Genomic DNA, 16,394 nt, shown 5'->3' on the forward strand with positions numbered 1-16,394 from the left:
AGTGAGAGAAGGAGGGTGTTAGTGATGTCCTGGCACACGTGTGCCCATGTGAGTGTGCAACCTGGCAGGAGAAAGTGTTCCTGACATTTCTGCCAGTGTGTGTAGCATGCCAGCCTGATGGAAAATGACTACCTGCTACGTAGAGAGAGAGAGAGAGAGAGAGAGAGAGAGAGAGAGAGAGAGAGAGAGAGAGAGGACTGACTCTACTGATGTGTGTATATGTGTGTTTGCATGCCTACGTGTGTGTAACTGTGTGTGTGTGTGTGTGTGTGTGTGTGTGTGTGTGTGTGTGTGTGTGTGTGTGTGTGTGTGTGTGTGTGTGTGTGTGTGTGTGTGTGTGAGAATGTGTGAGAATGTGTGAGAATGTGTGAGAATGTGTGAGAATGTGTGTTTAATTGCGGTTTGATTGATTTACAGCCGACAGCGTCCTGGCTGTAGTCAGTTCTTGGCCGGCTCAGAGGGCTAGGCAGGCCGTTAATCTGCAGGGATGATTAGAGGTCCTGGGGGAATCGGAGTGGAGTGGGAGGGAGTCTGGCATTTAGAGGGGGGCCTCAAGGGCCACCTTTACAGGGGTAGGCTGAGGATCCTGCTCTGCTCTAGTATACAGCTGCACACACACATACACACCAGGGCCAGGCTGCAGACTGCACCTGAGCCCCACTATACTGCTCTCAGGGAGTATCCTGTTCAGTTTCCTACAGCTCTGGGGTCAAAGTGTTTGTTAGGAACAAGTTCCTCTCCACTTCCTGACCAGGGCTACTCTCCCTAGTGGAGATGGAGGGAGCGAGGGGAGAGGGGAAAAGAAGAGAGAGATGGAGAAAGACAGGAAGGGGTTATCAGGAAAGGAGTTCAGAGGGTACAGGGGTGGATGTGTATGTGTGTGTGTGTGTGTGTGTGTGTGTGTGTGTGTGTGTGTGTGTGTGTGTGTGTGTGTGTGTGTGTGTGTGTGTGTGTGTGTGTGTGTGTGTGGTTGTGTTGTCTCTGTGGGGCTTTGAAGACTGATTGCCTCGAGGGCCCTGAACTGTACTGTATGATGTGGACACCTGTAGCTGCTGATCACAGCCTGTGTCTGATTGCAACTAGCTCTCTCAGTCTCAAGTCAGAATTAGACATTCATCCATGTTTGTCAAAGTTCGAAGTTGTTGCAAACGTCACATTTCAAACTGTTTAAGGATAAGTTTAGGCATTAACTCTGTATTTTTAAGTTTAGGGTTAAGTTTAGGCATTAACTCAGAAAAGTTAAGGTTATGCATTAACTCTGAATAGTTAAGGTAAGGGTTAAGGTTTGGGATAGGCTTAAAATGCTGGATTCAAAATTGCAACCTTTGGAACCTTCAGAGGCAGATGTTTACTCCCATCTGCATCCCCGTCAACAACACCCTAGCAAAACCCAAACCTACTTGAAGGTAACAGCGCTCACTGCTGCCCCTAGTGGCCAGTTTTCTACATCATCTCCCGACGTTCTCAAACTTTTTAAGGTTCCCAAGTGGCGCAGCGGTCTAAGGCACTGCATCTCAGTGCTAGAGGTGTCACTATAGACCCTGGTTTGATACTGGGCTGTATCACAACCAGCTGTGATCGGGAGTTCCATAGGGCGGTGCACAATTGGCCCAGCGTTGTTCGGGTTAAGGGAGGGGTAAGCCTTCATTGTAAAATAAGATGGATGTTGAATACTGACTTGTATCACGGGTGACCTGGCTGCTGATTGAGCTGCAGCACTAAATGTGATGAAAAGGACAGGACAGCTGCATGAAAAGCATCTAATTACATAGGTATGTGTGAGTGATGAGCTGCGCTGTTAGCATCAATAGTCTCTAGCCATTAAAAACTGATGGTCCACAAATCTAATTGAATCTGAACAACCCTTTAACTGTAACAGAATATGGAAAAATATGACCTTGGCATCCCATAATCTGAACCATCAATTTATACACTTTAGGTTTGTTCACAGACTGTATTTAACACCAAGGAAATATTTTACGATGAAATTGGCCTCAACTCCTAAGTGTTCTCCTAAGTTACTGTGTCCCCTAAATCAGGTAGGCACATTCCTTTACAGTGGGCCCACTGTATATGATGTGGGAGGAGTGCGCTGAATTGAAATGCTTCTGGGGCAAAGTTACAACATCCATTTTGAAGTGGTTGAATATAAATATTCAATGCTTTGCATCTATTATGTTACTGAAAGATGATAGCTCCTTGAATCTCTCCATCAATCAATCGCTCTCCGTAGCCGATGTGAGTAAGACCTTTAACAGGTCAACATTCACAGACAGATTACCAGGACGTGTACTCTGAGCATGCGCTGACCAACTGGCAAGTGTCTTCACTGACATGATCAACCTGTCCCTGACCGAGTCTGTAATACCAACATGTTTCAAGGAAACCACCATAGTTCATGTGGCCAAGAACACCAACATAACCTGTCTAAATGACTACTGACCTGTAGCACTCACATTTGTAGTCATGAACTGCTTTGAATGGCACACATCAACACCATTATCCCAGAAACCCTAGACCCGCCCTTATCCGCATACCGCTCCAACAGATTCACAGATGACGCAATGTCTATTGCACTCCACACTGCCCTTTCCCACCTGGACAAAAAGAACACCTACGTGTGAATGCTGTTCATTGACTACAGCTCAACGTTCCACACCATAGTGTCCACGCAGCTCATCACTAAGCTAAGGATCCTGGGACTCAACACCTTCCTCTGCAACTGGATCCTTGACTTCCTGACGGGCCGCCCACAGGTGGTAAGGGTAGGTAACAAAACATCTGCCATGCTGATCCTCAACACTGGGGCCACTCAGGGGTGCGTGCTCAGTCCCCTTCTGTTCTCCTGTTCACCCATGACTGCATGGCCAAGCACGATTCCAACACCATCATTAAGTTTGCCGACGACACAACAGTGGTAGGCCTGATCACCGACAACAATGAGACAGTCTATAGGGAGGAGGTCAGAGACCTGGCCGTGTGATGACAGGATAACAACCTCTCCCTCAATGTGATCAAGACAAAGATGATCGTGGACCACAGGAAAAGGAGGGCCGAGCACGCCCCCATTCTCATCGACGGGGCTGTAGTGGAGCAGGTTGAGAGCTTCAAGTCCCTTGGTGTCCACATCACCAACAAACTGTCATGGTCCAAACACACCAAGACAGTCATGAAGAGGGCACGACAACGCCTATTCCAAACACACCAAATGAAGAGGGCATGACAACACCTATTCCCCCTCAGGAGAATAAAAAGACTTGGCATGGGTCCTCAGATACTCAAAAAGTTTTACCTCTGTACCATCGAGAGCATCCTGACTGGTTGCATCACCACCTGGTATGGCAACTGCTCAGCCTCTGACCACGAGGCACTACAGAGGGTAGTGCATACGGCCCAGTACAACACTGGGGCCAAGCTTCGTGCCATCCAGGACTTCTATATCAGGCGGTGTCAGAGGAAGGCTCTAAAAATTTACTCCAGCCACCCTAGTCATAGACTGTTCCCCTTGCTACCACACAGCAAGCAGTACCGGAACACCAAGTCTAGGTCCAAAAGGCTTCTTAACAGCTTCTACCCCCAAGCCATAATACTCCTGAACAGCTAATCAAATGGCCACCGGACTATTTGCATTGACCCCCGCCCCTATTTTTACACTGCTGCTACTCTCTGTTTATTATCTATGCATAGTCACTTAACCTCTACCTACATGTACATATTACCTCAATTACCTTGACTACCCGCACATTGACTCTGACCAGTACCCTCTATATATATATAACCTTGCTACTGTTATTTTATGTTGCTGTTTAATTCTTTGTTATTTTTGTTTTGTCTTCTTTTTTTCATTTTTATTTGTATTTATTTATTGTTTTACTTCAGTTTATTTAGTAAAAACTTTCTTAAAACATATTTTTTCTTAAAATTACATTTTTGGTGAAGGGCTTGTAAGTAAGCATTTCACTGTAAGGTTTACACCTGTTGTATTCAGCGAATGTGACAAATAAAATTGGATTTGATTTCGATTTTTGATTCAAATTTTTTGGCAGGCAGCACTGATGCAAAAAAGATGTTCTCTTAGATGGCAATCACCTCACTCTTCCCCAATTCACCAGTGGATACAATTACTCTTTAACTTTTTAGGGATAGGGGGTAGTATTCGGAAATTCGGATGAATGACGTGCCCAAAGTAAACTGCCTGTTACTCAGGCCCAGAAGCTAGGATATGCATATAATTAGATAGATTAGAAACACTCTGAAGTTTCTAAAACTGTTAAAATAATGGCTGTGAGTATAACATAACTGATATGGCAGCCAAAAACCCGAGGAGAATCCATCCTGAATTATTCATTTAAATGCTTGTTTATGGGAGATTCAAAGGAATACCTCCCAGATTGCAGTTCCTATGGCTTCCACTAGATATCAACAGTCTTCAGAAAGAGTTTCAGGCTTATTTTTGAAAAATGACTTAGTAATTGTTGTTTTTCAAGGTGGCTCTCATTTTGAATGTAATCTTGTGGCGCGCACCTCGTTATTTATCTCCGGTATTGAACATACTACATTCCGTCTTAAATTTGATCGTTTATTTACATATTAGGGTACCTGAGGATTGATTAGAAACGTTGTTTGACTTGTTTGGACGAAGTTTATTGGTAACTTTTGGGATTGCTTTGTATGCATGTTGCACGAGTGGAATGGGTGGATTACTGAATCAAACGTGCCAACTAAACAGACTTTGTAGGGATATAAAGAAGGACTTTATCGAACAAAATTACCATTTGTTGTGTAACTGGGACCCTTGGGATTGCAAACAGAGGAAGGTCTTCAAAGGTAAGTGATTTACTTTATCGCTATTTCTGACTTTTGTGACGCCTCTGCTGGTTTGGAAAATGTTTAATGCTTTTGTGTGTGGGGCGCTGTCCTCAGATAATCACATGGTATGCTTTCGACCTAATGTCTTTTTGAAATCTGACAATGCGATTGGATTAACAAGAAGTTATGCTTTTAAAGGATGTAAGACACTTGTATGTTCGTGAATGTTTAATATTACGATTTTTGTATTTTGAATTTCGTGCTCTGCAATTTCACCGGATGTTGTCGAGGTGGGGCGCTAGTGTCCTGTCAGTGTTGCCAACTCCTCAGTAAGGAAAGTAGCTATTGGCTGTCCTAAAAGTTGCTAGAAGTCGCTAAATGACATCATCACCTAATTTGCATAATTGTCCATGTGCATGTAATTGTGATGGATGCTGTAGGAGAAAGGAATAAAGTCGTGGGAGAGACAAAAAGTGAGTAAAAAACACCCTAAATATGTTTAGAACTACAAATGAGCAAGCTGCAGAGAGTGGCACACACAGCGAATAAGAACCAGATATTTGAGGCCATACTCCTCCTTCAGCACTTTATGGACCCCATTGTTAATCCCCGTCATAAGAGGCATTGTCAGTCCCTATCCGCGGGAGTTTCTCTTTTTTAAGACAACGCTTCTCAAGGAAAGCCACAACAGCACGGGCTATAGATTTGGCATCTCCACCATCCAACTCAACAAGCCTCAGAAATGTTGATACAATTGTCTGCTTGGTGTCACTAAAGTACCTTATCACAACCCCTAGGTGCTTAGAAATACTTACATCCGTGGACTCATTGAGGAGGAGGCTGAAACGCTGGTCACCCACATCCGTGGACTCATTGAGGAGGAGGCTGAAACGCTGGTCACCCACATCCGTGGACTCATTGAGGAGGCTGAAACGCTGGTCACCCACATCCGTGGACTCATTGAGGAGGCTGAAACACTGGTCACCCACATCCGTGGACTCATTGAGGAGGACTGGCTGAACTGCTGGTCACCCACATCCGTGGACTCATTGAGGAGGCTGAAACACTGGTCACCCACATCCGTGGACTCCTTGAGGAGGCTGAAACGCTGGTCACCCACATCTGTGACCAACTTTTTCAGAAAGTATGGTGCTATAACACCATTAATCATTTATGTGCACTTTGTCCTGTGCATTTTGAAGTGGGTAGCAGCAGTGGAGTCTGAGAAAGCAGCTCTACATGCTTCTCCAATGTGATCACATGTCAGCATGGAACAGTGTTCAGCGATAGCTAATGCCATGGTGGCCTCAGTCTTTTTTGCAGAGTACATTTTTTTAACCATAAATGGTAGCTTATTTTGGGTGGAACTGTTATAAGTCCATATATCACAAACCCCCGAGGTGCCTTATTGCTAATATAAACAGGTTACCAACGTAATTAGAGCAGTAAAAATAAGTGTTTTGTCATACCCGTGGTATACTGTCTGATATACCACAGCTGTCAGCCAATCAGTATTTAATACACTTAATATAAGAATGGGATGGGGGGTCGGGGGTTGAGACAGGTTAGGGAATGGCATGGGGGTTGGGGGTGGAGACAGGTAAGGGGAATGGGTTGGGAGGTTGGGGTAAAGACAGGTTAGGGAATGGGATGGGGAGTTGGAGACAGGGGGTGGAGACAGGTTGGAATGGGAATGGGATAGGGGAATGGGATTGGCTGGAGACAGGTTAGGGGAAACGGATGGGGTGTTGAGGGTAGAGACAGGTTAGGGGAATGGGATGGGGTTGGCGGTGGAGACAGGTTAGGGGAATGGGTTGGGGGTGAAGACAGGTTATGGGGATTGGGATGAGGGGTTGGGGGTGGAGACAAGTTTGGGGAATGGGATGGGGGTTTGGGGCGGAGACAGGTTGGGGGAATGGGATGGGGGTTGATGGGTGGAGACAGGTTGGAAGAATGGGATGGGGGTTGGATGGAGACAGTTTGGGGGAATGGGATGGGGGTTGGGGTGGAGACAGGTTAGGGGAATGGGATGGGGTCGGGGGTTGAGACAGGTTAGGGGAATGGGATGGGGTGTTGAGGGTGGAGACAGGTTAGGGGAATGGGATGGGGTTGGCGGTGGAGACAGGTTAGGGGAATGGGATGAGGGGTTGGGGGTGTAGACAGGTTTGGGGAATGGGATAGGGGTTGGGAATGGAGACAGGTTGGGGGAATGAGATGAGGGTTGGGGGTGAAGACAGGTAAGGTGAATGGGTTGGGAGGTTGGGGTGGAGACAGGTTAGGGGAATGGGATGAAGGGTTTGGGGTGGAGACAGGTTAGGGAATGGGATGAGGGGTTTGGGGTGGAGAGAGGTTGGGGGAATGGGTTGGAGGTTGGGGGTGGAGACAGGTTGGAGAAATGGGATGGAAGGTTGGTGGTGAGACAGGTTGGAGAAATGGGATGGAAGGTTGGTGGTGGAGACACGTAAAGGGAATGGGATGGGGGGTGATCTTATCTGTCGGAAAGATATCAGTTTGTCTCTGTGAATGGTTTGTCCTCTGACAAATCAACTGTAAATGTCGGTATTCCTCAAGGTTCCGCTTTAGGACCACTATTGTTTTCACTATATATTTGACCTCTTGCGGATGTTGGGGGAATGGAATAGGGGGTTGGGGGTAGAGAAAGATTAGGGGAATGGGATGAGGGGTTGGATGGAGACAGGTTGGGGGAATGGGATTGGAGTTGGTGGTGGAGACAGGTTACGGGAATGGGATGGGGGTTGAGACAGGGGTTGAATGGGACAGGTTAGGGTGGAATGGGATGGGATGGGGTTGAGGGTGGAGACAGGTTAGGGAAATGGGATGGGGTTGGTGGGGGTGGAGACAGGTTGGGGGAATGTGATGGAGACAGGTTGGGGGGGGTTTGGGGGGGTAGAGAAAGATTGGGGTAATGGGATGACAGGGATTCTCTGCCTCTAACCCTATTACAGGGGCTGAGTCACTGGCTTACTGGTGCTCTTTCTTGCCGTCCCTAGGAGGGGTGCGTCACTTGAGTGGGTTGAGTCAGTGATGTGATCTTCCTGTCTGGGTTGGCGCCCAGACTTTGTGGGCTATACTCGGCCTTGTCTCAGGATGGTAAGTTGGTAGTTGAAGATATCCCTCTAGTGGTGTGGGGGCTGTGCTTTGGCAAAGGGGGTGGGGTTATATCCTTCCTGTTTGGCCCTGTCCGGGGGTATCTTCAGATGGGGCCACTGCGTCTCCTGACCCCTCCTGTCTCAGCCTCCAGTATTTATGCTGCAGTAGTTTATGTGTCGGGGGGCTAGGGTCAGTTTGTTATATCTGGAGTACTTCTCCTGTCTTATCCGGTGTCCTGTGTGAATTTAAGTATGCTCTCTCTTATTCTCTCTTTCTCTCTTTCTTTCTCTCTCTCGGAGGACCTGAGCCCTAGGACCATGCCTCAGGACTACCTGGCATGAGCACTCCTTGCTGTCCCCAGTCCACCTGGCCGTGCTGCTGCTCCAGTTTCAACTGTTCTGCCTGCGGCTATGGAATCCTGACCTGTTCACCGGACGTGCTACCTGACCCAGACATGCTGTTTTCAACTCTCTAGAGACAGCAGGAGTGGTAGAGATACTCTTAATGATCGGCTATGAAAAGCCAACTGACATTTACTCCTGAGGTGCTGACTTGCTGCACCCTCGACAACTACTGTAATTATTATTATTTGACCATGCTGGTCATTTATGAACATTTGAACATCTTGGCCATGTTCTGTTATAATCTCCACCCGGCACAGCCAGAAGAGGACTGGCCACCCCTCATAGCCTGGTTCCTCTCTAGGTTTCTTCCTAGGTTTTGGCTTTTCTAGGGAGTTTTTCCTAGCCACTGTGTTTCTACACCTGCATTGCTTGCTGTTTGGGGTTTTAGGCTGGGTTTCTGTGCAGCACTTTGAGATATCAGCTAATGTACGAAGGGCTATATAAATCAATTTGATTTGATTTGATTTTGAGGGTGGAGACAGGTAAGGGGAACGGGATGAGGGGTTTGTGGTGTAGACAGGTTGGGGGAATGGAATAGGGGTTTGGGGGTAGAGAAAGTTAGGGGAATGGGATGGGGGTTGGATGGAGACAGGTTGGGGGAATGGGATGAGGGTTGGAGACAGGTTAGGGGAATGGGATGGGGGTTGAGGGTGGAGACAGGTTGGGGGAATGGGATGGGGGTTGGGGGTGGAGACAGGTTGGGGGAATGGGATGAGGGTTGGGGGTGGAGACAGGTTGGGGGAATGGGATGAGGGTTGGGGGTGTAGACAAGTTGGGGGATTGGGATGGGGGTTGGGGGGGAGACAGGTTGGGGGAATGGGATGGGGGTCGGGGGGGAATGGGATGGGGGTCGGGGGTGGAGGCCCACTTTTTATTTAGCTTTTTCTTCCTGTTTATACTGAAGTAAGTAAAGACTTTGCAGTTATGCACTTACTGTAATGTTCTATTCTTTATTTAATTTTTCTTCTTCTGGGTGGCAGTCCACAGGTAAATAATGAATTGAAAATATATGGAATATGAAATTATTTAAGTGTAAATATTGTGCCTGTAACCACCCCCAAACCACCCTCTTTCTAAATACCCTTTCCCTCAAATCCTCCCTCTCTCTTATTTTCTCCTGCCTCTTTCTTGCCCTGTCTCTTTCTTGCCCTCTCTCTCTCTCTCTCTCTCTCTCTCTCTCTCTCTCTGCTCTGGTTAGCACTGGTGAGTCCTATGGGAGTGACTGGGCTAGAGAAGGAGAATCAGAGAAAGTTAAAGTAAAGAGAGTGAGGGGGGAGGCCCCAGTGGTTCTCTGATGAATGAGAACCGCTTGAGCGTTTAATGGTCAAAGGGAGGGGGTTATGGGGGGTAACCACATGCAGATAACCTATCACTGGAAGGCCCATTAGCTGCACTCTATACTGGCTGCTCAGGAAATGAGAAATGACAGGGAAATATTTCCTCCCTTCCTCACTTCTGGTCGCGGCCCTGGCCGAGGCCTCCTCAAGCCTGCTCCCTTTGAACCTCCTAGTTGCGCTACACTCTCTGGTGGATAGGCTGAGGCTAGGACTGAGGAGGCCGTCTGCATTAACCTCTCCCCCCTGCGGCCCATCAGGCCCCAAGTAGATGAAGATGGAGCTGGGAGAGCATAGGAGCAGGGGATTTACCATCCATTTATCAGGGAACACCTGCTACTCCGGAAGAGTTCATAAGGCCTGCCATAGATCAGCTCGGCCAGGCACCGCCATCAACCATTAGATGGTTATAGCATGTGGTATGGAATGTTAATTATGTGTTATTATTATATAAAGAACCAAGGCTAACTAGACTGATTTAGTGGAGGGACGATGCAGACAACTGTAGGAGGCATGGTCTTTAGGGGCCAAGGATATAGAAGATAATGTCTTATTGCATCATTTGTCTGGACCTAATAATACACCTGTAAAGGTAAAGTGATTATAATATGCTGAATTGACCCAAGTTCAGACTCCTAAACAATGCTTATATTATGGCCAGTGATAATCATGTAGCCATGTGACAACATATACATACAGTGGGGCAAAAAAGTATTTAGTCAGCCACCAATTGTGCAAGTTCTCCTACCAGAGGCCTGTAATTTTCATCATAGGTACACCTCAAATATGACAGACAAAATGAGATTTTGTTTTCCAGAAAATCACATTGTAGGATTTTTAATGAATTTATTTGCAAATTATGGTGGAAAATAAGTATCTGGTCACCTACAAACAAACAAGATTTCTGGCTCTCACAGACCCGTATCTTCTTCTTTAAGAGGCTCCTCTGTCCTCCACTCGTTACATGTATTAATGGCACCTGTTTGAACTTGTTATCAGTATAAAAGACACCTGTCCACAACCTCAAACAGTCACACTCCAAACTCCACTATGGCCAAGACCAAAGAGCTGTCAAAGGACACCAGAAACAAAATTGTAGACCTGCACCAGGCTGGGAAGACTGAATCTGCAATAGGTAAGCAGCTTGGTTCGAAGAAATCAACTGTGGGAGCAATTATTAGGAAATGGAAAACATACAAGACCACTGATACTCTCCCTCGATCTGGGGCTCCACGCAAGATCTCACCCCGTGGGGTCAAAATGATCACAAGAACGGTGAGCAAAAATCCCAGAACCACACGGGGGACCTAGTGAATGACCTGCAGAGAGCTGGGACCAAAGTAACAAAGCCTACCATCAGTAACACACTACCTTGCCAGGGACTCAAATCCTGCAGTGCCAGACGTGTCCCCCTGCTTAAGCCAGTACATGTTTCGTGTTTGGAGGACAAAGAATGCTGAGTTGCATCCAAAGAACACCATACCTACTGTGAAGCATGGGGTGGAAACATCATGTGTTGGGGCTGTTTTTCTGCAAAGGGACCAGGACCACTGATCCGTGTAAAGGAAAGAATGAATGGGTGCCATGTATTGTGAGATTTTGAGTGAAAACATCCTTCCATCAGCAAGGGCATTGAAGATGAAACGTGGCTGGGACTTTCACCATGACAATGATCCCAAACACACCGCCCGGGCAACGAAGGAGTGGCTTCGTAAAAAGCATTTCAAGGTCCTGGAGTGGCCTAGCCAGTCTCCAGATCTCAACCTTTGGAGGGAGTTGAAAGTCTGTGTTGCCCAGCAACAGCCCCAAAACATCCCTGCTCTAGAGGAGATCTGCATGGAGGAATGGGCCAAAATACCAGCAACAGTGTGTGAAAACCTTGTGAAGACTTACAGAAAATGTTTGACCTCTGTCATTGCCAACAAAGGGTATATAACAAAGTATTGAAATAAACTTTTGTTATTGACCAAATACTTATTTTCCACCATAATTTGCAAATAAATTCATTAAAAATCCTACAATGTGATTTTTTGGATTTTTTTTCTCATTTTGTCTGTCATAGTTGAAGTGTACCTATGATGAAAATTACAGGCCTCTCTCATCTTTTTAAGTGGGAGAACTTGCACAATTGGTGGCTGACTAAATAATTCTTTGCCCCACTGTACATATGTACAGTATTTTTGACTGTTGAAATATGATCATACTGTAGCTGGTATGACCATAGAGGATTTATAGTACATGGTGTATGACAACCATTTTTGTATTTTTTTATTTAACTAGGTCAGTTCAGAAAAAATTAATATTTACAATGACGGCCTAGGAACAGTGGGTTAACTGCCTTGTTCAGGGGCAGAATGACAGATTTTTACCTTGTCAGCTTTGGGATTCGATCTAGCAACCTTTTAGGTTACTGGCCCAACGCTCTAACCACTAGGCTACCTGCCGCCTCAAAACCATAGTGTGTGGTCACAGTAGGTCAGAGCTTGATGGTAAGGTGTGTTAGTGCTGAGCATGACCAAAAGCCTGTATCTTCAGGACCACGATGGAATAACACGGCTTTAGCCCCACTGGGTCTTCTAGCCCTGGTGGACGTACCTGTGAAGTGTCATGGTTGAAGATGATGGAGCTGAGGTCTCCACAGTTATAGTGTGTGATGAGGTCCTCTGTGGTGAAAGAGCCCTGCAGACTGCCTGCTCTCACACTCTCATGCTGCAGCAGGGTCTGGTTCAGAGCAAACAGCACCTGCAGAGGGAGGAGGGAGGAACTGTTAGGGACTTTACCGTGTGGAACAATGAGAGCATAACAGCACTACTGGAAGTCTCCCTGTATTATGACTCACACTAACACAAGCATACAAGCACACACATACTGCACTGTACTGTACTGTACTGTACTGTATGATGTATAGTTTACAGAAGCTTATTTCTATTAGTTTCCTAATGTTGCCCATCAAGTGCAAACTGGCTGTAGGTAAAAAAGACCACAAGACGGATGGCAGAGCTCCAGTGTCTCCACCCATCTCCTCTCTCAGGGAAATAGAAGGGAGAGCTGAAAAGACAGAGAGTGCCCCTTTAAAAATAGCTCTCTCAGGGCCTCAACGAGGTAAATTTACAGCCCCCATTAAAATAAAAAGTTAACCCTCTTCAGAGATAATTTATGGCGTGCAGCAGCCAGCGGGCCCAGCGACACTGCAGCTGTCCCAGACACCAGGGGTTAACCCTCCCAGTTCCCGCCCCCTCACTCCCACACCCACCTCTGACTGGCCTGGCAGCCCCCAGCCAGCTGTCAATCAGGGATAAGTGTTCTGACAGGAGCGCTAGGTGGAGGGTGCGAGGGAGAGAGTGGTTTACTCAGAGTACAGAGGGTTGAGTTTCAGGCTATCTCAGATTCCGCCTACTGACACATTCATATCCTATGATGGTGCGGTCAGTTGATTTGCACCCTTGATTACGTATGTATGTACAGTATGCATGTATACTGTATATCACCGCTATTTACTTCTCCATCCAGCCCTTTATTCCTAATTGCCTCCAGCCGGGTCAGTGAAGAAAAGTGATGGCTATGGTAAATACTGATGGTCGACAGCCCATCCGCATGATTTGTGTGTAGGCTTAAGGCATACAGCTGTGCAACTGATCTATCCCGAATTCAACACACTCTGAGTTATATGTAATAATTCACACAATTATGTTATGTTTTTGCAATCACTTATTGAACTGATAAATGCCTTATTGTATTGCCTTATTGAATGTTGCTTAAACTGTTAGTAACCTTAACAATGAGCTCAGCACACCATAATCCTCTCTCTCTCTCTCTCTCTCTCTTTCTCTAGTTGGTGTAGTCTGAGGTCATTGTATTTGCAGTCTTCCAGGCAGTGCCTTAACAGGGTGCCTCTGTTCTAACGAGGGGAGAAAACACTGGAGAGATGACAGCAGGGATGCCTCTCTCTCCCATTCCCTCTTCGTTCCTCCCTTCCTCCCTCCCTCAGTCCACTCTCTAACTTCTTCTCATCTTTCCCAATCGCACGCACCCTACCCCAGGACCTCACTCAGCCTCTCACACTGTAAGGAGAGAGGTGAGTAATCTAATTTATTTTATTAGACGTATTTCACAGAATCTATTTTCAGCTGAGAGCGCAGCGGCGTGCTGTCCTCCTGCCAAAGCGGTAATCCCAAAATGGGCCTTGATCAAACCTGTGGCCATAACGGCAAATATGCTTTCATTCCCGCTCCAGGACCCCCTGCCGGCTCCATAATGACAATACCTCATATATTTATTCCTATCTCACGTCTGCTTGCTTTATTGTCTTCATTTCCTTCCCCCCACGCTGGGTCACATTGGAGGGTGATGCCTGGCGAGCTCAGGCACATATGTGCGTTGGCGTTGCCCAAGCCCTTGACCTACACGGCTCTATGCCTGCCCAGGGCTTTGTACTGCTGCCAAGAGCAATGCCAGAGCAGGCCCTGGGTAGAAAGAGGGCTGAGGTTCAGGCTGGGGTAGGGAGCACCAGCCCCTCTGTACTGCTGCCAGTGCTATGACTTTCCTTAAATACAGAAAACTGCACCAGACACTCTGGACCTGGTGGAGGAAGAGGGAAGGAGTGAGGGAGTGAGGAAGGGGGTGGAGGGAGTTTTGGAAAGGGGGCTGTGAGTGGTGAGGTGTGGTAAGTCAATATTGTTCTCATACTGTGGAGACTGCACATCTCTGTGCTGTTGCCATAGCCGCCTTGTGATGTGTGATGAGTGTGTTGAATGTGTGTGTGTGTGTGTGTGTGTGTGTGTGTGTGTGTGTGTGTGTGTGTGTGTGTGTGTGTGTGTGTGTGTGTGTGTGTGTGTGTGTGTGTGTGTGTGTGTGTGTGTGCGTGCATGCGTGCGTGCATGCGTGTGTGTGTGTGTGGAGGCTCCTCAGCAGAGGAAGGGGAGGACCATTGTCCTCAATGAATTTTTAAAAAAAAATGTAAATGTTAAACATAAAACTTTTTTTTTTAGATAAAACAATACTAAATATATTAATGTCACCAAATAATTTATTTTAACACTGTTTTGCAGTGATTGTCTACAGTAGCCTCAACAGCACTATATAGGGTTGTACCATTGTCACGTTCACTGTCTTCAAACTCCCTGTCATAAATGAGCCAAGGCACAGCGTGCATGTAATTCCACATCTTTAATCGGAGTGAAAACTTCACAAAAAACAGGTAAACAGAAACCAAACGTGACGCAACCATGGTGCACAGAAAATAAATAGTTACCCACAAAAGGCTGCCTAAGTATGATTCCCAATCAGAGACAACGATAGCCTCTGATTGGGAACCATACCCGGCCAACAAAGAAACAGACAAACTAGAATACCCACCCAAATCACACCCTGACCTAACCAAATAGAGAAATAAAAAGGCTCTCTAAGGTCAGGGAGTGATAACCATAGTGTAGTGTAGGCAGAGGACAGCTAGCTTCCGTCCTCCTCTGGGTACATTGACTTCAATACAAAACCTAGGAGGCTCAATGTTCTCACCCCCTTTCATAGACTTACACAGTAATTATGACAACATCCAGTGGATGACCTCCAACCTATCAGAGCTCTTGCAGCATGATCTGACATGTTGTCCACCCAATCAAAGGATCAGAGAAATAATCTAGTACTGAAAGCATAAGCTACAGCTAGCTAGCACTGCAGTGGATAAAATGTGGTGGGTAGTTGACTCAAAGAGAGAGAAAGACAATAGTTGAACAGTTTTTAACAAATGATTTATTTTTAAATGAAGGAGAAGCAAGAGAGAGAGCAAGAGAGAGCTTCATAAAGTATTTAGATCCCTTGACTTTTTCCACATTTTGTTACATTACAGCCTTATTCTAAAATTGATTAAATAAAAAAATAAAAACTTCAGCAATCTACACGCAATACCCCATATTGACAAGGTGAATTATTATTATTTTTTTTACATTTCAGCAAATGTATTAAAAATAAAAAACAAAAATACCTTTACCATTGATCATCCTTGAGATGTTTATACAACTTGATTGGAGTCCACCTGTGGCAAATTCAATTGATTGGACATGACTTGGAAAGGCACACAACTGTCTTTATAAGGTCCCACAGTTGACAGTACATGTCAGAGCAAACACCAAGCCATGAGGTCCAAGGAATTGTCCGTAGAGGTCTGAGACAGAATTGTGTTGAGGCACAGATCTGGGGAAGTTTACCAAAACATTTCTGCAGCATTGTAAATGGAAGAAGTTTGGAACCACCAAGACTCTTCCTAGAGCTGGCCGCCCAGCCAAACTGAGCAGTCAGGGGAGAAGGGCCTTGGTCAGGGAGGGGACCAAGAACCTGATGGTCACTCTGACAGAGCTCCTCTGTGGAGATGGGAGAACCTTCCAGAAGGACAACCATCTCTGCAACACTCCACCAATCAGGCCTTTATGGTAGTGGCCAGACAGAAGCCACTCCTCAGTAAACGACACATGACAGCCTACTTGGAGGTTGCCAAAAGCACCGAAAGACTCTCAGACCATGAGAATCAAGATTCTCTGGTCTGATAAAACCAAGATTGAACTGTTTGGCCTGAAAGCCAAGCGACACGCCTGGAGGAAAACTGTCACCATCCCTACATCCCTAAGGTGAAGCATTGCTGTGGGGAAGTTTTTCAGTGGCAGGGACTCAGAGACTAGTCAGGATCGAGGCAAAGATGAAAGGAGCAAAGTACAGAGGGATTCTAGATGAAAACCTGCTCCAG

General features: G+C 46.3%; 1 protein-coding gene across 1 annotated transcript in view; it reads right to left on the reverse strand.

The window, feature by feature from the left end:
- Nucleotides 1-16,394, reverse strand: part of trabd2b (TraB domain containing 2B) — a 91,465-nt gene that overhangs the window by 25,928 nt on the left and 49,143 nt on the right. The window contains exon 3 of the mRNA XM_024422745.2: nt 12,254-12,400. Within this exon, the coding sequence (XP_024278513.2) occupies nt 12,254-12,400 (147 nt within the window). The remainder of the gene's footprint in view (nt 1-12,253; nt 12,401-16,394) is intronic.

Source organism: Oncorhynchus tshawytscha, linkage group LG05, assembly GCF_018296145.1.
Source record: "Oncorhynchus tshawytscha isolate Ot180627B linkage group LG05, Otsh_v2.0, whole genome shotgun sequence".
NCBI lineage: Eukaryota > Metazoa > Chordata > Actinopteri > Salmoniformes > Salmonidae > Oncorhynchus > Oncorhynchus tshawytscha.